The sequence below is a fragment of the Microtus pennsylvanicus genome, chromosome 6 (assembly GCF_037038515.1).
Source record: "Microtus pennsylvanicus isolate mMicPen1 chromosome 6, mMicPen1.hap1, whole genome shotgun sequence".
Classification (NCBI taxonomy): domain Eukaryota; kingdom Metazoa; phylum Chordata; class Mammalia; order Rodentia; family Cricetidae; genus Microtus; species Microtus pennsylvanicus.
In genome coordinates this window covers 38,533,800-38,558,216 of record NC_134584.1, presented here as the reverse complement: position 1 = coordinate 38,558,216, position 24,417 = coordinate 38,533,800, and the positions used below count along the sequence as shown (strand labels likewise).

Here is a 24,417-nt window from a genome sequence, read left to right as displayed (position 1 = left end):
ATGGGGCACCAGGAAATGGAAATTGAAGGCATCGAGGAGTTTGGCTCTAAATCAGTCACCTGTGTCATGCTACATTTTACAGAGAAAATAGTTTTTGCTGATGAACTTTGTTACGTATGAGTCTACACACACACACACACACACACACACACACACACACACACACACACACACATACACACACACACCAGGAAGGTGCTAAAAGTCAGCTAAGATCCAAGAACTAGTGAATGCAGCAACTGAGAATAGGGATTAGCACTTTCAGCTTAACTGAATTATTTCATCAGCATGGCGCCATTTCTTTGTAACAGTTAAAACACATTTGTTTAGAAGTCAATATAGGAGTCCAGATTGCTCCAGCAGTCGGTGAAGGAGTTCTATACATCAGAAGACCTTTAGTTTTATGAGAAGTTGTCATAAGGGCTGAAAGAGCCTGGGAATGTAGACAAACAAGAAAGCACATCCACGTGTCTTGAAGGCACCTGGAAGGAGTCACGGGGAGTCTGCAGAGCAGGAAGTCTAGATAAAGCAGAGTCTTCAAGAAACCAGCACTTCCAAGTGTGACAGAAGGGACCTGAGGGATGGATGGAGGCTGAGGATGCTCGGCTCCCCAGCAGCAGGCGTGGGTGATTGAGAACAACATAATTCCTATTGGAAAAGGAGCAGATAATTTTGATTTAAACATTAAATATTTGATACATAAATTAAATTGTACATATTTATAGGGTACCAAGTGATGTTTTAATAAAAATATATTGTATGATATTTGATTCATGTTATACATGCCTATCTTCTAAATATCATTTGTGGCAAAAGAAACCTAAAATACTTTTATTTATTTATTTATTTATTTATTTATTTATTTATTTATTAAGGATTTCTGCCTCCTCCCCGCAACCGCCTCCCATTTCCCTCCCCCTCCCCCAATCAAGTCACCCTCCCTCATCTGCTCTAAGAGCAATAAGGGTTCCCTGACCTGTGGGAAGCCCAAGGACCGCCCACCTCTATCCAGGTCTCCTAAGGTGAGCATCCAAACTGCCTAGGCTCCCCCAAAGCCAGTACGTGCAGTAGGATCAAAAACCCACTGCGATTGTTCTTGAGTTCTCAGTATTCCTCATTGTCCTCTATGTTCAGCTAGTCCGGATTTGTCCCATGCTTTTTCAGACCCAGGCCAGCTGGCCTTGGTGAGTTCCCGATAGAACATCCCCATTGTCTCAGTGAGTGGGTGCACCCCTCGCGGTCCTGAGTTCCTTGCTCGTGCTCCATCTCCTTCTGCTCCTGATTTGGACCTTGAGATTTTTGTCCCGTGCTCCTCTGTCTCTGTCTCCTTTCATCGCCTGATGAAGGTTAATATTCATGAGGATGCCTATGTGTTTGTCTTTGGGTCCTAAAATACTTTTTAAAAAAGATTTAATCAATAGAATATTGACAATTTCGGTTTGGGTTGTATTCCCCACTAGAATATGAAGACATTGGGAGTTTTAAAATCTTTTATTTTTGAAAAATTAGTGTGTGTTCATGGTGTATGTTTGTGTAAATTTGTGCCATTGTGCGCTGCAAGTGGAGGTCAGAGAGCAACTTTGTGGAACTGTTTCTCTTCGCCTACCTTCATGTGGGTTCTGGGGACCGGACTCAGGTCAGCAGGCTTGCACGGCGAGCTCCTCACCCACGGAATCATCTCACCAGCTCAAATTTTGGTATTTATATCTATTTTGAAATACTATTGAGACTCTGATTTTGAAGCGTCCTGTGCTCAGAATGCCACTTCAATGGGTGGGGCTCAGAGTGTGTCAGGACCATGTTAGGGCTGTGGTGGGGCCTGCCCTAGATCCATGGGACCATCTTTGTTTTTTTCTGTCTTTGGCATGAGATTCTCTCTTCTCTCTCTCTCTTTATTTCTTTTAGAGATTGTATTTATTTCTTTATTCATTCATTTACTTGTGTATGTTGTGGTGCACTTGTGGAGGCCCGAGGATGACTTCCAGGGATCAGTCCTCTCCTATTAGGTGGGTCCTGGGGCTCGAACTCAGTTGCTCAGATTTGGTGGCAAGTGATTTTACCTGTTGAGCCAGTCCATCTGCCCTCTCACGAGATGCTTGTGAAACTCCATCACCAGCATGCCCTTTCTGGACCCCTCAGTCTTTTCTCCACCCACCGAATAGTTGCGTGTCAGATCATTTATCACCAGACCTGTTTGTTTCTGTTTTCTTGGTAGCTTCATCCTGTGACTTCCTGACCTTGTTTTTTAACCTTTCTAGGTTCCTTTTTATTTATCTTGGGCTCCGGATTCCTCTCTGTATCATGTCACCGCGATGTGACCACTTAAGGTGGACGAGCTGAGCTGATGGGCTTCATCCCTTTCCCTCCTTTGTCTTATTTTTCTTATCTTCCTCTTCCTCTCTATTAATAAATACTTGAGTCATTGAGAATATGCGACAGGCATTTCCTTAGCAGGAGATAGATCCTAGAACAAAAGCTTACACACATCAAAGATGAACTAGTGCGGTCTGCAGCCGGCCGTCTACATACCACCTCTGTCTTGTCTATATTTGCCTATTGTTTGTTACCGCCTCCATATTTTAATGTAAATATATTCACTTACCTCACTTGGGTTAATTTTTGTATGGATTTATATTAATGCTGAAAGACTAAAACCATTAAAGGGTTACATTGAAATATTTCACTCTATTCCCAATGGTAGGACTGACTGAGAATTGAATTTTATTTAAGACCAATTGTACTTTTCTTAGGAAGACCACTGTATTCAATAAAAATTTGCCTCTTCCTTTCCTTGGCCAGGTTTTGTTATGTGGACAGTATAAAATGAGCTTTCTTTTCATAACTAGCATTTCTTTAAATATTTGGAGACAATTTCTTTTCTTTTTTTTTTTTTTTTAAAAATTGTTTATTTATTGTGTACACAGTGTTCAGCTGTTCAGCCTCCTTGTATGCCTGCAGGCCAGAAGAGGGCACCAGATCTCATTACAGATGGTTGTGAGCCATCATGTGGTTGCTGGGAATTGAACTCAGGACCTCCGGAAGATCAACCAGTGCTCTTAACCTCTGAGCCATCTCTCCAGCCTGAGGCAGTTTCTTGTGTGTCTTCTTTATCTGGATCAGCACTCTGGTTTCCCTTGATCCACGTGAAGGGAGCCTGGCACATGCTGGGGCGCTTAGATGCTCATCTTAGCCTTCTTCATCATGGCCTGTCCTCCCACTGAACTTGGCTTTTGAATCCTTGCTTATACCCGTGTCTTTCCCCCTCTCCCCCTTTTCTTCCCTCTTCTCCTCTTCTTTCTCATCTCATATTTTTTATTTTGAAATATTAAGACATTCTAAAAAGTACATAATGTGGATAGACAGCTTGATAAAAAACAATTAGAGAGAACATTCTCGCCAAGTGCCCCGCAGCCCTCCTGTGATCCAGGGTTGGGGAGACAGAGGCAGGAGGACCTGGAGTTCAAGGCTGGCCTAGACTATATAATGAGAACCTGCTTCCTTCCTTCCTTCCTTCCCCCCAAAGCAAATATTCTACCCATCACGTCCAGCCTGCAGCCCAGAGTAACCACGGAAGTGGACTAACAAGTTTCTAAGCCTATTTAAGCCACTGTGTGATTTTTTTTTTGACATGGCCCGTCCCCAATTTGATTGCATGCTTTTCAAGAATGAATATTGTAGATGGCAATGGCATATCACAATGTCAAAAGTTTGGGTGCATCTTCCAGGCCAAGAACTAGAATATACCTACTCCACCTTGGGTTTTTGATGCCTCCCCCCTCCTTTCTGTTTCCTGTGGCAGCACCTGTGTACGTCCTGAAATATACTTTTGGTTCTCCTGTCCTTGCACTTTGCTTAATTGAAATTGTACTATCTTCCTTGGTTTTTCCTACTGTTTGATAAGCCTTGTGCTGTTCCTTGTGGCGCAATGGGTAACACATTGGACTCCTAGTGACAAAAAAAAAATGGAGAGGGAATTGGCAGTGCTCAGCACACAGTGTCACTTCATGTGACTTATTTATTATGTGTACAGTGCTCTGCCTGAGTGTATGCTTGCACACCAGAAGGGGGCACCAGATCTCATTACAGATGGCTGTGAGCTACCATGTGGTTGCTGGGAATTGAACTCAGGACCTCTGGAAGTACTCTTAACCTCTGAACCATCTTTCCAACCCACATGTTCTGTTTTATGCTGATATGTAATGACAATAAGTCATTAGGCCCACTCTCTAAACTGTTTCGGTACATCTAAAGACCATGAGTGGAAGCTGTGATTATGAAACGATGTTCAAGTGTTTTAAAAAATAGGGAAAAAAACCTCTCCAGGTTCACAAACGTTAACTCTCAAGCTCACATACAGTGTTGTTCTAGAAAAATACTATGGAATTCCACTAGAAGGAATTTTACCTTTGCCTCTTTGAGCCCACTAGAACTCACAGCTTTCCATTGGCGTTCAACAGGCTTATGGCTAGGTCACCTTCAGAAGCAACTCCTTGAAGAGGCTGTCTGCCGAGATTCCTGTGGCCAGCAGACCCATCACCACCAGAGGGCAGCCAAGACTAGCCAGGGACCAGGAAACCTGTTCCTCTGCATTGGCGTTGGTAGGTTCGCTCTTCCTCAGACATCCCTGCATCTTCATCAGTGCTGAAGATGGCACCAGCAGCAGACACCTAAGGCTCAGTGAGCCGGGGTTTAGGATTTCAGTGAGTTTGCGCACTAAGATAAGTTGCTGTTCCTTATGAGAAAAGTCCAAGTGCAGGGGCTCCCACAGACCACGCTGTTTCTGCCCTTTCTATAGTGTAGTGGTTGTCATGTTCATACATGTTTTATGCTTTAAATATGCTCAGAGAATATATATGCATATATGTGTGTGCGTATATATGCATATACTTATATATGTATGTATTTCTGCACTATATGAATATGCTTTTGCTTTGAAGACTCTAGAACAGTAGTTCTCAACCTTTTAACGCTCAGATCCTTTAATACAGCTCCTCATGCTGTGGTGACCCCCAATTGTAAAATTATTTTGTTGGTATTCAATAACTACTGCTGTAGTTTTGCTACTATTATGAATCATAACGTAAATATCTCATGTGCAGCACCAAAGGGGTCACAACTCACATGCTGAGAAACACTGCTCAAGAATATTGATAACTTTGGTAAGGTTCTTGGACATGAAAGTCTGAAAAATATATATATTATGATTTCCATTCTTCAGAAACAAAGTTATCCATGAGTCATCTAATAGCTTAGTTCCTGCTCTACTCTTTAAAGGTCCCGTGCAACGTGACTTAGCATCTTTCCTGTTTTCCCGCCCTCCCTTCCTCTCTCTCTTTCTTCTGATCCCCCCAGCCCCTTTTCTTTTGAGACAGGTCTTACTATATAGTCCGGACTGGCATGGAACTCACTATGTAGTTCAGGCAGGCCTCAAACTTTGCACAATTCTCCTGCCTCAGCCTTCCAAGGGCTGAGATGGCAGATATGAACCACTGTGCCCAGCTCAGCATGCTTGTTAAGATGGTTGTTGACAGTGGTACCAGCTTCTTTCTGAGATACTGCGATTCTGAAGACTGCAAAGGGACCCAAATCTTCATAAGCTGAGGGGTTTCCCACATCAGGACAAGCAGCAACACCAGAATTTACCTGACAGTGGCAGGGGGAGAGTTGGGAGCATGGGAAATCTTTTGTTTTCCCTCTAATGGAGGAAGTTTGGAGGGTCATTGTTTTAGGGAAATTCTTGCTAAAATTAGGGGCTTCCTGGCTCCTTCTGAGCTTGAAATGAACTCACCATTTGTTTCTTAATAAAGCAGTGTGTGAAAAATTAGAAACCCCAAGCAACAGATTGCTAATTCAAAGGAGTTTACAAGAGCCCGTTCTGCTATCTCCTTCAGCTGATATATATATATATCCACTATAAATATAAAACTAAATATACATCATATATGCATACACATACACTTTTATATATACAAATATATAATACAATATATACATATATAATGGATACTTAGTTTTTGATATATATGGCAGATATCTAGTATTTGTGGGTGGTTTGGCAGGTATTCCACAGAAGCAAAAAATCTGGTAAAGGACTTTCTTTCTTTTTTTTAAAAAAAATATTTATTTATTTATTATGTATACAATATTCTGTCTGTGTGTATGCCTGCAGGCCAGAAGAGGGCACCAGACCTCATTACAGATGGTTGTGAGCCACCATGTGGTTGCTGGGAATTGAACTCAGGACCTTTGGAAGAGCAGGCAATGCTCTTAACCTCTGAGCCATCTCTCCAGCCCAAGGACTTTCTTAATCTTGATAAGAGAATATGTTCTAGTTTCATTAATGTTGCTTGAAAACACTCCTATAGGAAAAAACTCGGGGAGGAGTAGTTTATGTGGCTTACAACTCCATCATTTTGGGTAAATCAAGGCAGGGACTTGAGGCGTCTAGTCACACCACATCCAAGGGCAGAGAGGGAATAAATGCAAGCATGCATGCCTACTTGCTTGTTTTCTTGGGTTTGGTTCAATTTCTCTACCGGTACACAGTTCAGAATCCCCGCCTAGGGAACAGCGCCACCCACAGTGGGCTGGGTATCCCCTCACCAATGAACTACAGGCACTTCATGTGCTCCCCACAGACCATCCTCATTGAAACGCTCTTCCCAGGTGACTCCAGACTGTGACAAGTTGACAGCTGAAGCTGGCCACCACAGGAAATATGAAAAATATTGGTGTAAATAAAATTGACTTCTGTTTCTTAGCATTTCACTGTTGCTATTGCCAACTGCCTTTACACATCTTTCTATAACAGGAAGGAATAGTGGCAAAGTGGTACTTTAAGGGTCATGTGGTGAAGGCCAGTGACTGGTAACACAAGCATCTTACAGTGATGTCTGAGCAGGGTGCTATAGTGATGCCATAGCTTGGGAAAATGCTCCTTGCAGCATCCTTCAAGCTACTGAACTATTCCTACTTATTCTCCCCCCCCCCCCCGTTTCAAAACCTTTAATTAAGAAAAATCCCTCACAGGTGTATACAGTTCTTTGGGTTTCAATTAATTCCAGAGGTAGTCTTTTGGGCTAGCAAGAATAGCATCACAACAGCCAAGAAGAACTAATAACAATTTCTTACCTGCAAGAGCCAAGAACTTGGGAGTCGTTTCCAAAGCAATGCTTTTTTTAAGCAAGGGAAGCTTGGGGGTTTTATTTAGGGAGTCTAGATACATTCATATAGAACTCTGATATTTCTAAGCATATTCAGTTAACAAGTCCACTTCTGAAAATGGTCACAATGTAAGAGCAAAGACATGTATGGGCATTCTTATTTAAATTCATATAGTAACATATATAAATTATGAAAACAGTGTAAAGAAATGCCTCTGGTATACTCATCTTGTACCACAAGATCTTAGCTGATAATCAAGTAAATGACTCAGAAAATAGATTGTTTTGGAGCCTATGTTGCCTGTCAATCATGATATTTGAACTGAAAGGTAGATGTATTGATGCTACAGTTCTTACAAAGACAAAGGACAAAGAACACAAACATAGAAAACATCAAGTCAATTATCAGCACGGTGGCTGCTGCTCCTAGTTGGATGTCTGTGCTTTTACCTGTATAAACTCTACACCCAAAGAAGAATGCTTTCCCTAGGTGCTTTTTGTAGAAAGCCACAGCAGACATAGACTTCTTTCTCTACTACTACTAGCCTAAGACTAGGTACAATGAGCTGGCCTATTGTACAGTCAAATTCTAGAATCTAAATCAAAAGCACACTGTATTTTCCTTCTTATGTTTTTTTTTAAAAGTTTTTCATGCCCAGGTATGTCACTCCTCCATGTTCCCTGCCCACTAACTGCATGAGAGACAATAAGGTGTATGCTATTTAATTACTTCAAGAGGAAAGCCTTATCTCATTTTTATTTGTTTAGTCACAGTCAATTGGCTACCTGAGGCAAAAGTCAACATAGGATGAGAACCCACATTTTCTGTCTTCAAATAAAATGTTCTGTGATTATTTTTTTCATGACCTCTTTTTCTTTAATTGTTATTGCTACATATATGTATAAGTGTATAGATACAGCTTGTTGAGTCTGTTTAGTGTTACTTGTATTTGATTTCAGGACTGACCAATTGGTATTAGATAGACAATTAAGGGGCTCCTCCTTGAGGAAGATTCTCTCTCATTCCCAGCATTCTTTAGTTGCCTGTAGATCTTTGTTAAGAATAGTGCTCAATAAGATTTCCCTCTTCCATGTAGGTATTGGTATTGTACTCATTGGTATCATACTACTGGTATCATACTTTCTTGTCTTTTAGGTAACCATATTGTTGAGGTTTAGTGGGTGAAGCTTCCCTGTCATTTCTAGGTGACAAAAATCTTACAGAAGACTTCCTGGCTCTCTGACTCTTTCAATATTTCTACACTCTCATTTGCAATCTTCCTTGAGCCTTAGGTGCAAGAGTTCTGGTCCAGATGTATTCACTGTAGCTGAGCACCCCATGACCAGTTGTTCCCTGGAGTCTGACCAGATATGGGTTTCTGGTTTTTTAAAAGATTGTTTATATTGAGCTATATTTTTCTCCTCTCCCCTCCCCTTTCCTCCCCTCCCCTTCTTTCCTCTCCCCTTCCCTTCTACCCTCTCCTATGATCCCCATGCTCCCAATTTACTCAGAAGATCTTGTCTTTTTCTACTTCCCATGTAGAATAGATCCATGTATGTTTCTCTTAGGGTCCTCATTGTTGTCTAGGTTCTCTGGGATTGTAAATTGTAGGCTGATTTTTCTTTGTTTTATGTCTAAAAGCCACTTATGAGTGAATATATATGATATTTCTCTTTCTGGGTCTGGGTTACCTCATTTAATATGATGTTTTCTAGATCCATCCATTTGCCCACAAATTTTAAGATGTCATTTTTTATGCTGCATAGTACTCCATTGTGTAAATGTACCACATTTCCTTATCCATTCTTCAGTTGAGGGGCATTTAGATTCTTTCCAGGTTCTGGCTATGATAAAGAATGCTGCTGTGAACATAGTTGAGCACATGTCCTTGTGGTATGATTGAACATCCTTTGGGTATATACCCAAAAGTTGTATTGTTGGGTCTTGAGGTAGGTTGTTTCCTAATTTTCTGAGAAATCACCAGCAAGGCAGGAGTGTTCCCTTTACCCCACAACCTCTCCAGTTAAGTAGTCGTCAGTGTTTTTGATCTTTGCCATTCTTACAGGTGTAAGATGGAATCTCAGAGTTGTTTTGATTTGCATTTCTCTGATGCCTAAGGATGATGAACACTTTTTAAAGTGTCTTTTAGCCATTTTAGATTTTTCTGTTGAGAGTTCTCTGTTTAGGTCTGTACCCTATTTTTTTATTGGATTATTTGTTCTTTTGATGACAAATTTCTTGAGTTCTTTGTATGTTTTGGGGATCATCTCTCTGTCCAATGTGGGGTTTGATGAAGATCTTCTCCCATTCTGTAGGCTACTGTTTTGTCTTATTGACTGTGTCATTGCTTTACAGAAGCTTCTTAGTTTCAGAAGGCTCCATTTATTAATTGTTTCTCTCAGTGTTTGTGCTACTGTTTAGGATAATAAAGAAATATTGGTTAGTATAATCACCTAGTATAATTGACCTTGTAGCCACATTAGGTATGTTTTCAAGGTTAAACAATGATATAATTTAGATAAATAGTCCATCTTCAAACACTTCAGAGATCTACAGAATATGACATTTAAGATATTTTAATAACTTAGGTTCTTCTTTTTGATGACAATGAAACATGTCAGCTCTTGGCAGCACCAATCTACTTCAGAGAAAATAATGAGCATCAAAGAAACTCCACATGGAGTTTACTTTTATTGTGGCAAAAGTAAGACACTGGTCAAGAAAACGCCCATGTCTCAACTGTTGGTATTATGCTGTCCTAATTAGACAAGGAGGACACAAAATATCCTGCTTCACAGAAAAGTCTGTTGAATATGCTAGGCCTGTAGGCTGAAGATGGATGCCCCAACATCGCAGAGGAACTTTGGGTGACTGTTTAGGCAGTCAGCTGTTTCTGCCATTATTCACATTTTTTGGAAGGCACTTGCTTGCAGTTCTGCTTACTCAGTTAGTACTATTTTCTTTTTAGGTCTCTGAGGGAGTTGAAGATTAGATAGCTATAGTTTACCAAAGCAAGTTATGATAAAAATAAATTAGGTATAAGACTTTGAATTCACCAAGATAGGATACATATATATTTTCTCTGAGTTTGTCAAAAGCAAAAGACATTGTTAATGTATTTATTGCTGGTTTATATTGTATATACTCATTATACTTATTGTATATGTTTTCTTATAATAGCAATAGCCTTTTTTAGACAAAAAGGGGGAAATGTAGTGGCATTTCAAATGTATTTTAAAAAATAAAGACTGCCTGAAGATCTGAGAATAAAACAGTCCCACTGGTCAGCCTTACAGAACAGATTATGGCAACACACACACCTTTAATCCCAGTAGCCACAATAACACACACACATTTAATCCCAGTAGTCACCCTTGTTGGCATAGAAATTGGGTGGTACATGCCTTTAATCCCAGTAGTGCATGCCTTTGATCCCATCCCAGAGAGGAATATAAAATAGGGTGAGACAGCTTTCATACACAGTCTCCCTCTGAGATTCCAGGAGGTAGGATTGTCACTTCAGACTGAGGTCAAGGTAAGAGCCAGTGCTTGGCTGTTTTGCTTTTTTTTTTTTTTCGAGACAGGGTTTCTCTGTGGTTTTTGGAGCCTGTCCTGGAACTATCCCTGTAGACCAGGCTGGCCTCGAACTCCCAGAGATCGGCCTGCCTCTGCCTCCCGAGTGCTGGGATTAAAGGCGTGCGCCACCACCGCCCGGCTGGCTGTTTTGCTTTTTGACTCTTCAGGCTGAACCCCAATTTCTGACCCTGAGTTTTCATTTAATCGTGCTTCACATTATGTTGTCTTTGTTTATTTCTCACTAGCTGGATGAGGGTATAAGTTCGGGTTTATTCCTAGGCTCTCCATCCCATTCCATTTAACTTGTTGATTCTTCTGTCAATGTTATACTGTCCCGACTACCAGAGTTTATTTATAAGTCTTGAAGTTGAATAATACTAGTCTTCTCACTTTGTTCTTACCCTTCAATATGTGTCGACTATTTTTGCTCTTTGTATCTCTATAGGGCTATTAGAATTACCTTATCACTATCTATAAAAGAACTTGCTGAGAGTTTTGTTGTGATTATATTAAATCTGTTGATCAATTTGGGGGAATTGCATGTGGACATAATGAGTCTTCTTACTCCTATATGTGCAAATACCTCCCTTATAGATATTCTTTTTATTTTTCATCAAAAGTTTTTAGTGTTTTTATACATATATTTCACATGCTTTTATAAAGATACACTTAATAATTATATTAATAATATAAATAATATTTGTTTTGAATTTTAAATTCCAGTTGTGTATTGATGGCATATAAGAATGCAATTGACTTTCATGTTAACTTTATATCCTGCAACCTTAGTATAATCACCCATCACTCATTAGTTATAGGATCTTATATTTTTGGTTCTTCTTGTTGTTGATTGAGTGATTGATTGATTTGTGTGTGTGTGTGTGTGTGTGTGTGTGTGTGTGTATGGTGCTAGGACTTGAGTCTGAGTCATTGTATATGCTAAGTAAGAACTCTATATGAAATTATATCCTTATCTCTGTTGCTAATGCTTTGGGTACCAATGCTTTGGGTATTGATTTGTTAAAAAATAATTTTGTGACCTTCTATTAGCAGGCCTGAATGTTTCCAGTAAACTTGAAGTTCTGACAGTTGCAAGTATTCAAAGTGAACCTCAAGATAAGCATTTATGAGTAGCTATCGGCTTTTTTGGTACAACACTGTGAAACCTTCAGGCTCTTATCAGAAGTCGCTTAGTCACAGACACCACAAGTCTCTTGAGTTATCTTGTTTCCTGTTGATGTATCACGATCAGTTTGATCATGAATCGAGGGCTAGAGATGAAAAGATAGTGGTCAGTGGTTTGGATGAAAACTTAGAACAAATGATAGAATCATGAACCCAAATAGTCAAGGGTAAAATTAGCCAAAAATTAGTAGCTTTGTTTTAATACTGTAAGATTAAAAGTTAAAATCAACAACTCAACAACTATTTATGAACAAAGAGTAGAGCTTAAGTCTGCAAGGTAGGCATCACTGGGACGGATATGCAAACATACAAAGTTCACTTTCTTTAAAAAGTCTCAAATGACAGAATAAATATTCAAAGCATGATGTGGTATTCTGTGTGTCCCTCATGAGACCATTTGTCTACATTTACGTCTGCCATATTTTCTTTGTTGAAAAGTGCCATTGAATAATTTTTCACTCTTACCTGAAGTCCACACTGAACTTTTTTCTTTTCTTTCTTTCTGTATTCTTTGTGTTTCAGTTTTATCAGAGTGACTGCTTTCTTTCTCACTCGGTAATCTTTTTGATACTCACGGGAGAAATATTGTATTTGTATGATCTTAGAGATCTGTAGAACTGTTTGCAGGTTGTAGAGATGGAGTCAGAGATGAATCCTTCCACCTTAGGAGGTTCAGCAGCGTCCGCCATTTTATATGCCACCTGGAGGTGGAGCTTCATCTCATGAGTCTTTGAAATGACTACTGTGAGTCATTGCTTAGATTGCCAGTTGAGCAGCTGAAGTAACAAGATGCAGCCAATGCTCTGACATGAACCTGAAGTATGATTCTGGAAGAGCCAGAGGGTCCTTATGTTTCATGCCCATATGATGTGCCGTGCAACTATGGTTAATGTAACTACCATGCTTTGAGCACTAATTAAGTTTTAGGAATGGGTGTTGTTGGTGGTAGGACATGAGCGTTGTTATTCACTAACACATTTTTATTTTATTATATTAGAATGAACTGGACTGATGTTGTCCTACTCTTATACATGGATTTTAAGTGTGAATATGTCTAATCAGTTAAACAGTAACATTGGATTTAGTAAGTGGCTCCCATAATCTAGTTTGGAAGACAGTGCTAAATACACAGGTCGACTGTCAACATGCCATTGTAGAATGCAAATAGTGACTTTAAGTAAGTCACTTATTTGGATCTCAGTGAGCTCAGAAATACTCTAGAGATACCCAGACTTAAGCTGCATCAAGGGAGATGGGTAAGACTTGTAAGGGTAGAGGGGAGATGAAGACATTTTTGCTGTTGCATGAGCAAAGGCATTATGTTGAAAATTATTGGTAATGTAGCAAGGAGGACATATTGGGACTGAGCCACTGGTAGGTAAGTGCAGTTCATGGGGAAAAAGAGTTGGTTGTAGACATTTAATTTGAGATTTGTTGACTAAGAGAAATATCAAAAGAATGAAGACAGTTTACAGTGTGTATGTGTGTGTATTCATGTGTATGTGTGTGTTTGTGGAGGTGCATGTGCGTATGTGATATATGCATAAAATACAGAACACATCCTTTTTTTCAGGAGAGAGCCACCAAAAAATCAAGAATGAATTTCGTGTTATTACAAGTTTTGAAGCAGGAGAGCAGCACCATTGGGAAGACAGTTTAGGGAGAGAAAATTGCCTCAATTTCTTCATTGAAGGAGTTAGTGTGACACGGAGGAGATTTGACAGATCACTGACAGTGACATTAGTGGCTGAAATAAAGGATGAACTGGCATGTAGGGTGGATGATTAGGTCGAGAGCAAGGGACAAGGTGAACTCTTCTGGTAGGGGAGGGAGCGAAAGAGGGAGGGGGAACATCCACAAGGAATGAGCAGAGGTAAGCAGTTCCCCATCATCACTCTTCGGGGCACTTTCTCGCAGAGAACTTATCATCATGATCAATTAAGGGATATAAATTCTCAGGAAATATTAAAAACTCAAAACACTCATACTAAAAGGCAACTTTTGTGCCCACTTTTTCTTCAAGTCATAGCTCTTTTTTCTCTCCACAACAGTAAAATGGCCAAAGATGCTCATATTGACAGCATCTGTCTCTTTTCAGGTTGTCATGCACCCACTGCTGTGGGATTCTAAACCTCACCATTCTGTTCATTGAAACTGCCCTTCTAAAACCCTCCAACCTGAGGCCACTGACCCCTCTTTCATGGCTCTTTTGGGTTGCCTGCTATATGTGTCTTTAAAATAAACACATAGGCCTCCTGGCTTTATAACCACTCTGCTCTCATCGTTTGGCTTGTCCCTGGTCCTCTTCTCTCTCTCCATGCTCTAGATGTTAGTGTGCCCAAGGCCTACTTCTTGCAAATTTTCTACTTCTGTCCTACCTTAATTGATTTCCTATTTGTGTATTTATATTTGTTGCTCTAGGTATTCCATCGTAATCTACATGTTCCCAAGTTACTGTGTCTGTCATGTGTTTTACATGACCTCTACTAGATATTAGGATAGCTACACCAGCTTGTTTCTTAGGTCCATTTGATCGGAAAAATTTTCTTCTAACTCTACTCTGAGGCAATGTCTGTCTTTGAGGTTGAGGTATGTTTCTTGGATGCAGCAGAAGGATGGATTTTGGTTTTATATCCAATCTGTTAGCCTGTGTGTTTTTATAGGTGAGTTGAGTCCATTTATATTAGGAGATATTAATGACCAGTGATTGCTATATCCTGTTAATTTAGTTTTCATTGTTGGTAATGTTAATTTGTGTGTTTTTCCATCTTTGGGATTTCTGCTGTGAGATCCTCTATTGTCTGTGTTTTGTTGATGTAGCCAACTTCCTTGGGTTGGAGTTTTCCTTCTAGTACTTTGTGTAGGACTGGGTTTGTGGCTAGGTATTGGTTAAGTCTGGTTTTGTCATGGAATATCTCATTTTGCCCTTCTATGGTGATTGAAAGTTTTGATGGGTATAGTAGTCTGGGCTGGTATGCGCGGTCTCTTAATGTCTGCATAGCACTTGACCAGCGATATTGAGAAGTCAGGTGTAATTCTGATAGATCTGCCTTTCTATGTTACTTGACCTTTTTTCTTGAAGCTCTTACTTTTCTTTCTTTATTCTGTATGTTTAGTGTTTTGATTATTATGTGACGAGGGGACTTGTTTTTTTTTTTTGATTCAGTCTATTTGGTGTTCTCTAAGCTTCTTGCATCTTCATAGGCATATCTTTCTTTAGGTTGGGAAAGTTTTCTTCTATGATTTTGTTAAATATATTTTCTGTGTTTTTGAGTTGAACTTCTCCATCTATTATACATATTATTCTTAGGTTTGGTCTTTTTATGGTGTCCCATATTTCCTGGATATGTTTCTTTTTTTATTTTCTAGACAGGGTTTCTCCGTAGCTTTTTGGTTCCTGTCCTGAAACTAGCTCTTGTAGACCAGGCTGGCCTCGAACTCACAGAGATCCACCTGCCTCTGCCTCCCGAGTGCTGGGATTAAAGGCATGTGCCACCACTGCCCGGCTGGATATTTTGTTTTAAGCTTTTGATATATTTAATGTTTTCTTTGACTGATGAGGCTATTTCCTCTCTTGTATCTTCAGTGCTTGAGATTCTCTCTTCCATCTCTTATATTCTGCTGTTTATGCTTGCATTTGTGGTTCCTGATTGTCTTGTGATTTTTGTTTCTATAATTCCCTTGACTTGTGTTTTTTTATTGTTTCTAGTTCGGTTTTCAAGTCTTGAATAGTTTCTTTCATACGTTTGATTGTTTTTTCTTGGTTTTCTTTAAGGGATTTGTTGATGTCTTCCATTTTTTTTTGTTTTTCTTTTCCTCCATTTCTTTGAGGGAATTTTTAATTTCCTCTTTAAGGCCCTCAAACATTCTCCTGAAGTTATTTTTATGGTCATTTTCTTTGCTTCATCTATATTTGGTTGTTCAAGTCTTGCTGTTATAGGGTTATAGTTTTTACTGGTGTTGTGTTGCTCTTTGTGGTGTTGCATGTGTTCTTACCTTGTCTACCCATCTTTTTCTCTAATTGGTATAGTTGGGGCTGTCTGTGACTCTGGTGATCCATCTTCCATGTGTCAGTAGATCAATGGCTCAGATGATTGCTCCTCATGGTGCAGTCAGTGCCATGGTTCCAGTTACCCCATTCATCAGTCTGTGTTCCTGGAGGTTGCTCAGTGGTCCTGGAGTTTGCTCTGCTACTGTGGAGTTCACTGTCTCAGGCTTGCTCTGGCCTAGGTTGCTGGCTTAGTCCTGTTTCTGTAAATGTCCCAGGTCAGGATCTGTTCTTGTAGAGGTCCCTGGTTTGGGGGTTGGTTCAGCAAAGGTCTCTGGTTCCTGCCTACTCCCTTGGAGGTCCCAGACTGATGCCTGGACCTGCAGAGGTCTCTGGCTCCAACCTGCTCCCTCAGTGGTTGCTCCTCTGTACCTGTTCCTGTGGAGTTTGCTGTCTCAGGCCTTTCCAGCCTAGGTTGCTGGCTCAGTCCTATTCCTGTGGAGTTTACTGTCCCGGGGATACATTTTGTTTTATGATAGCAAACACTAAATGAAACACAAAACAAACAAAACAATCCACTTCTCTGTAAAATGTCAACTAACCCTATACAAACAGAACCATAATAATAATAATAATAATAATAATAATAATAACAACAACAACAACAACAAACAATGGCAAATCCAGCATAAGGATAACAAAACCTGATGGATTATAAAGAGATTAGTGAAAATGATGATTAAGGGGCCTCGCAGTTAAGAACACTTGCTTCTCTTGCAAAGAACCCACAATAGAGCTCACAACTCTTGTAACTTTAGTTCCAGGAGATCCAACACCTTCTTCTGGCCTCCTCAGGTACCCATACACATGTGTGCACAAACATGCATATGCATAAATAAATGTTAAAACCACTAAAATGAGGATGATATAAAGTTTGATAAAACATGAAAAAGCTTTATACAACAATGGGAGAACAAATCAGTATAAACTCTGTTACTCTAAAACATTTGACTCATAAAAGATAATATGCAAGAGTGATGTTAGTTCCTAGGATGATGGACTGGATTTGGCAGATGAATGCAACAGAAATCGTTATTAGAATGGTCTTTGAAGTTGCTAGCCATTCCAGTTATCAGTACAGACATGAAACAGTAATTCTGATTTTCAGTTGACTGGAGTTATTTGCAAATAAGTTGATCTTCTGACGTGTATTAGGATTCGAGACACCTGAGATCTGAATTTATAGGCAGCCATGCACAGTTTTCTTTAATGTACTGCTATCTGGAGGAGACGGACTCAGGCCACGAAGCAGGGGCTGCCCCTCAGCACAGAGCCCAGAGGAGCCAGAGGCTTCTCCAACCTCAGAGTCCTGCCCCATGGGTGTGTGGCATGCAGTTTTTCCATTGTGTGCTTTTGTAGGTGTTTTCTTTTCTATACTAAAAATACTGACAATTGTTAGCATAATTTAGGGAACTCTTCTATTGGGCATCTTCTCTTTCAGCAGTGGCTTCTTGCCCCTGGATAATAATTTCTGAAGGGTGTATCTGCCCTCACCTGGGAGAGCTGCTGCAGCTGCAGACTTCCATGTACTTTATCCTGGTGGGCTTGCTTTCTCCAGGGCTCACTTCCGTTTTCTCATTTTGAACTTTGTAGGCCATGGAGTGGTCTCCCTGGCAATCTGAGGCCTTTGCTGCTGGAGGAGGAATGAAGGATGGACGCCTACAAGTTTTCAATGTAAATATTGGGAAGTGCATTCAGACTTCAAACACACTCTCTCAGGTAGGCTTCATCTTCACCCCACATCAAGAACATCTGAAAACAATTTATCATAGAATGTAGGATCCCACCTTCCTTATCTTCTGAGTCCAAAAGGAATTCCAATTCTTATGAATTTGTTTTTTTTTTGTAAAATCTCTCAATTAGTTCAAAGTTAATCTAATTTGTGTTTATTCTCCTCCTCCCTTTTTCCTTCTCTCCCTTCCTCCCTGTCTCCCTCCCTCCTCCATCTCTTCTGTCTCTGCTTTTTTTTTTCTCATCACAGTTTGACTCTGAGACTTGGGAGTAGTTTGGTTATCCCTGGTCAGTGGTGCCTGGTTCATTGCACCCGAGTCCATTTGATTTCTTGGTCCTTGGATGACTTGGGATAAACTTTCTCAGGGTGGATATCATTTCTAAAAATACCCAGTCCTCACTATGGCCGGAGGAAGAGTGAACAGAACATAGAGTCTAGACTCAACTTTGGTACATTCATCACACACCAGAAGTTGCTAGCATTCAGTATTTTGTGGTCCTCTTTATAGTTTTTTTTTTTTTTGGTTTTTCGAGACAAGGTTTCTCTGTGGTTTTGGAGCCTGTCCTGGAACTAGCTCTTGTAGACCAGGCTGGTCTCGAACTCACAGAGATCCTCCTGCCTCTGCCTCCCAAGTGCTGGGATTAAAGGCGTGCGCCACCACTGCCCGGCTCCTCTTTATAGTTTTGCTCCCTCATCCGGCTACTTAAGACAAAGGAGATTGCAACAAGCCAAGGTGCTCCCAAGAAGGATGTGGCTCTGTGGAACTGTCTGCCCATCCTGTTCAGGTCCAATGGGTTCTTTGGTGAGTACATGCCACATGCCATGGCAAAGTGTGCTGCCACCAAGTGGGAAAGCTCTGATGAAAGACTGGCTCTTTGATTTCACCCTCAACAGAGGGCAAAATCCTAGAGCCACCCCTTCGCGGAACATAGAGAGAAATGCTTCTAAGTTTGACCACACTTATTTGTCTCTTGAAGCTGTCCAGGTTCCTCTTCCTTTAGTCAGTTTCCACAGAGAAGCTGTCTTCTGGACATGACAGACATGCTGTGCTCAGGAACTCACAGCAGCTGTGGCGGTCTGAACAATACCTGCAGAAGGTCAAGCCAGTGGAGCACTACTGACAGACTTAGCTCCTGGGGGAGAGAGAGTCCATTTTTTTTTGTTTTTTTAAGGATGTGGTGACCAAGGTCCCATGGATGATCTCATGTTCATAAGTATAAGGACAGCATGAATTGGACTCAGTGGGAAACAAAGATGACAGGAAGTTGGGAGGAAGTGGGGAGGTGAGAGATGATCTGAAGGGTTAGGGGAGGGGTGGGGAGGAGAGGGATGATCTGAGGGATGAGGGGAGGGGTGGGAGGTGGGAAATGATCTGAGGGGTGAGGGGAGGGGTGGGGAGGTGAGGGATGATCTGAGGGATGAGGGGAGGGAGGTGGGAAATGATCTGAGGGGTGAGGGGAGGGGTGGGAGGTAAGGGAGATCTGAGGGGTTAGGGGAGGGGTGGGAGGTGAGGGAGATCTGAGGGGTTAGGGGAGGGGTGGGAGGTGAGGGAGATCTGAGGGGTGAGGGGAGGGGTGGGGAGGTGGAAGATGATCTGAGGGGGTGAGGGGGTTAGGGGAGGAGTGGGGAAGTGGAAGATGATCTGAGGGGGTGAGGGGGTTAGGGGAGGAGTGGGGAAGTGGAAGATGATCGGAGGGGGTGAGGGGGTTAGGGGAGGAGTGGGGAGGTGAGTGTAATTTAGATACACTGTTTAAATTTTCAAGAAGTTAGTTTCTTACATTAAAAAAGACAATGGTGAGATTTTTTTTTGATCCAGTCTATTCAGTGTTCTGTATGCTTCTTGAACCTTCAAAGGAATATCTTTCTTTAAGTTGGGAAAGTTTTCTTCTATAATTTTATTAAATATATTTTCTGGACCAAAAAAAAAAAAAAGACAACAGTGTGTAGATAACTTTCTAGTTTGCGGTGAGACCTGCCTTTGACATGACTTTCTTGGTCCTTAGCAAAGGTCAATATGTAGTGTCACTGATGACACTTGCAGGCAGAAACAGAATTTCTAGCACTCCCAGCAACAAGAGTCTTAGAATTTGAAGCCACAGCCTCCCCTTTAAAGGTGTGACTTCCCACTGTCTCGTAAGTTAAGGCTGTCTCTGAAATGTTCCGAAAGGGCCTCAAGAACACTGTTGCTTTCATGCCAGGTGCCTTTCTCAGGGAACGTCTGTTCAATTTACACCAAGCTAGCTTCCAAACCTTGCTTTTGAAAATATTTGGGCTTTTCCCTGTTTGCTAGCACATTCCATCCCTTTTCCTTTTCATTTTTAACACACAGTGGGTAAAAGGGCATTTTTAATTGCTCATTGTCGCTATTGAATATAATAAAGACATTATCCTGAGTGTGGATTAAAAAGCATTATTTTAAGTTCGAAGTGCACATTTAAAGGCTTGTGCCTGGAACTTTGTGGCAGAAATCAATGGGGATGTTTAACTTTTTGACAAGGGAGTTCTCTAAGTGACAATTTTATGTATGTACCTGATACCACAACTATTTAATGTATCTTCTTATAAGAACTTTCTGTCCTGGATGTGAGGAAGGATAGCAGCAAGAATACTTGAAGAACTGTGGGAGTGATACTATTTCATTCTGTGGTTTAAAAAGAAAATCAATTAAAAATGCTTTACTTTAGATTATGCTCAAGCATCTGTGGGTGGGTGTGCCTGTGAGTGAAGGTGTCCCGGGGCGGGGTAGAGGCGATGGATGCTCCCGGAGCTGGAGTTACTGGTGGATTTAAGCCGCCCAACAGGGAGCACTTTGTGGTATAGGAATAGTCCACGAATTTAACTGCTGAACCACCTCTCCAGCTCTAAGAGAGGCACCATTTTACATTTCTTCTTTGTGGCTTTATCTTAAAGTGACCTTCTAAATTGTTAAAATTAAATTTGTGAGTTGATTATGTATACATATTTCTTCTTTCTTTCCCTTCCCCCCTCCCTCCCTCCCTCTTTCTCTCTTCTTTCCTGCTGTACTTGGGATCGAACCAGAGCTTGGTACATGCTGGGCAAGAATGCTATGCCTCAGCTAAAAATTTCCTAGTTCTAAGTTATTTAACTTTCTGCTTCTTCAAAAGAGTAACTCTCTTGCACAGGGGGAGTGATATGTAGGGGCAACAAGACTCCCACAGGTCTGGGACCCAGGTTATGTCTCCCCCAGGATCTAAACAGTGCATACATACTCCTTTGTGCTGAAGATCTCGTACCATAGGACAAGAAGGTGTCTCAGAGTCCTGCTCTCAGTTGACTTGTAAGAAATCTCACTTTTGTGAGTTTGGTTTCAGTTATATCACCAATACCCCCCACCCAACGTTTATCTGGCCTTGTTAACTTTCATATCCTTCTGTCCCTAGCCTCTATTCGTGGCATTATCTTGGTTTATTTTGGCCCAGCGTTTTGATTAGTAAGGCCACTGTTGGGTTAGGCTAGGTTTTACGAAGCGTTTTCCAGGTGACACTAGTGAGTACCTTGTTACGCTAAAGTCAAAAGGACTGTGCAGTCAAGTGAGGTTGAGAAATTCTACCCACTATAGCTCATCCTCCAGTGCATACAGCTCCAGTGCATACAGCTCCAGTGCATGCAGCTCCAGTGCATACAGCTCCAGTGCATACAGCTCCAGTGCATGCAGCTCCAGTGCATACAGCTCCAGTGCATGCAGCAGCCCTAAAATACAATGAGCTCTGAAATAAAGAGCTGACTTTAATATTAACTCAGAGTTTCCCAACTAATGTGACCATTTAATGCTGTTTTCATTATTAACCTTGTATAAAGCAATTATAACTGAGAATATTCTTTGGGAATAATGAATAAAAGAGCAGAAGCCTGTATACAAGTCTTGTTCTTGCAATGTGGAAGAGGTTTTGGACTCTTTGCTTTAAGCTGCATCTGTTTTTATGATCTGCTTCTTGGAATCTATCCCAAAGGGATTGGCTTTTGGGTGAATACTGCAATGGCATTCCCTGGGTATCAGAGACTGCAGAAGATAAAGCTAAAGACAGTGGAGCAAGAGTCACCGGTGGTGTCAGCTGAAGCACAGTTTCTCAAAGATACTCGAGTGACATCTCTGTAGGCTGTGAATGTGACCTCTATGGGCAAAGGGTTTTTCATAACGTGCTGAGTCTCAGGTTCGTGGCAGGCGCTGTCCCCCCGGGTTGTGTAGGCTGGCCTAATCCAATGTCAAGTATCCTGTGACTTGTACGAAAACCAGAGAAGAGACACAGAGAAGCCAGAGTGCCCACGGAGACAGGCTGGCATGGTGCGGGCACAGAAGAATGGCTGCAGCTGCAGGAACCGGAGTGGCAAGGCTGAGACTCTTAGGGCATGCCTTCTCACCCACCCCTAGACTTCACACTTCAGTCTCAGACTGTGGGAGAGTCAGTTTTTGGTGCATAACCACCCAACTTGTGGTCATATGTTAGGATAGCCACAAGACACTGGTTGGGGTGGAGATGGGAGTGGGGTGGACAGGGTTGGGTGGGGGGTGAGTGGGAATAGGGGTGAGTGGGAATAAAGGTGACTGGGAGTAGTGGTGAGTGAGGGTAGGGGTGGGAAGGGGTAGGGTGAAGGGTTGGCAAGTACTGGAGAAGAAACTTAGGCCTCAGGCACTGGGTGAAGGGCCTGCATGGCCTCGCTGGTGAACTAGGCTGGTACAGGAAATCCTGTACCCTGGGAGGAAGGCTGATCCTGTCTCAGGTTACCTGAGTTCTGAGTAGCCATCCTTGTAACTTGGTGCCAGACGCATCATCTTTCTCCTACAGGTCACGAAGGCAGAGTGCTGCCCCTGGTTCTGAGTTCAGAAGACACCCTCTTGTTTTCTGCTGCCTCAGATGGGGTCGCTTGTGTGTGGAAGGGCCACCAGTCACCCAGCCAGTCATAACTGAGAACTTCTCCATTAGGTCATTGGGATCAGAAATTGTGATGTCCTGGGTCACTGGGGTCGGAAGCTGTGATGTCCTAGGTCACTGGGATGGGAAGCTATGATGTCCTAGGTCTCTGGGATGGGAAGCTGTGATGTCCTGGGTCACTGGGATGGGAAGCTGTGATGTCCTGGGTCACTGGGATGTGAAGCTATGATGTCCTAGGTCACTGGGATGTGAAGCTGTGATGTCCTGGGTCACTGGGATGGGAAGCTATGATGTCCTAGGTCTCTGGGATGGGAAGCTGTGATGTCCTAGGTCTCTGGGATGGGAAGCTGTGATGTCCTGGGTCACTGGGATGGGAAGCTGTGATGTCCTAGGTCACTGGGATGGGAAGCTGTGATGTCCTAGGTCTCTGGGATGGGAAGCTGTGATGTCCTGGGTCACTGGGATGGGAAGCTGTGATGTCCTGGGTCACTGGGATGGGAAGCTGTGATGTCCTGGGTCACTGGGATGGGAAGCTGTGATGTCCTGGGTCACTGGGATGGGAAGCTGTGATGTCCTGGGTCACTGGGATGGGAAGCTGTGATGTCCTGGGTCACTGGGATGTGAAGCTATGATGTCCTAGGTCTCTGGGATGGGAAGCTGTGATGTCCTGGGTCTCTGGGATGGGAAGCTGTGATGTCCTGGGTCACTGGGATGGGAAGCTATGATGTCCTAGGTCTCTGGGATGGGAAGCTGTGATGTCCTGGGTCTCTGGGATGGGAAGCTGTGATGTCCTGGGTCACTGGGATGGGAAGCTATGATGTCCTAGGTCTCTGGGATGGGAAGCTGTGATGTCCTGGGTCACTGGGATGGGAAGCTGTGATGTCCTGGGTCACTGGGATGGGAAGTTATGATGTTGACTCTTCTTTGCTTGATCTCCTCAGTCTGCCATCTCTGCACGTCTTCCTACCCCACAGCCCAGAAATGGTCTGATTTTCTTCAGTCTTCCTCTCCTTCTGTCCTCTTCCTCCTTCCTTTTCCCTTCTTCTTGTGAAAAGCCGAATGGTCCTGTAGTACCCGTGCCATTACAAGACGATATGCAGGCCGGGAACTAATCTGGAAACTTAAAAACACATAGACACACAGAGAGAGACAAGGACATGGGTCATCCTTGATACAAGAATGCCAACTTTATCGTGCTCAGGGATCCTCAGCCATGCCCAGCTCTTGGGATCTTCCAGCTGCAGACTCATCAGGCTCAGAGCAGCTGCAGGCACAGGTGTTCTGCTCAGTTCACTCCAGCAGGCAAAGGGTCTAAAGCAAGCAAAGAAAGTCAAGGGGCCAGGAATCTGCAGCTCCCAGCATCTTCTGCCTTCTTTGCCCTTTCCTCTTCCAAGATTCATTTTTTTCACTATTTTAGTAAAAATGAGTTCTAAACTGTTCTTTCCTACCTGGCTTTTCTAAGTCCTCCTGTCGTATTTCTGACTGCCGTTCCCATTTCTCCTTTGTGAGTTCCTTTCCTGTCATCAGTTCAAACTCAGTACACTCAAGGTAGAACTTAGGTATCTGAAAAAGCCCCCTCACCTCCTGCCATATGCTTTGTGCTGTAATAAGCATGGATAATACTTTTTCTCAAAATTAGCTCTCTAGTCGGATCCTCTTTTCTCCAGTCTTAGCCTGTTTTCTGTTGCTGTAACAGAATACCCAAGACAGAGTAACTGAACATTTATTTAGCTCATGGTATGGGAGCTTGCTGGTGTCCTGGCACTGGATAAGGATTTTTCCACTGTACCATCCTAGGGCAAAAGACAGAATGGCAGGAG

General features: G+C 42.1%; 1 protein-coding gene across 1 annotated transcript; it reads left to right on the top strand.

Moving 5' to 3' along the window:
- Cdc20b (cell division cycle 20B) lies at window positions 1-22,629 on the top strand. Its single transcript, XM_075977984.1, has 7 exons — window positions 1-114; window positions 4,470-4,598; window positions 12,531-12,651; window positions 17,415-17,512; window positions 17,567-17,692; window positions 18,387-18,507; window positions 22,511-22,629. Exons 1-7 carry the CDS (start codon window positions 1-3, stop codon window positions 22,627-22,629), a joined length of 828 nt encoding a protein of 275 aa, XP_075834099.1.
- Window positions 22,630-24,417: the final 1,788 nt, after the last annotated feature.

Excerpts from the sequence above, each read along its gene's own strand:
- Cdc20b (XM_075977984.1), top strand. The coding sequence starts at position 1 with ATGGGGCACCAGGAAATGGAAATTGAAGGCATCGAGGAGTTTGGCTCT. Across the intron at positions 115-4,469 it reads TTGCTGATGAACTTTGTTAC|GTCACCTTCAGAAGCAACTC; the intron begins GTATGAGTCTAC and ends GCTTATGGCTAG. Across the intron at positions 4,599-12,530 it reads GTTCCTCTGCATTGGCGTTG|AGATCTGTAGAACTGTTTGC; the intron begins GTAGGTTCGCTC and ends GTATGATCTTAG.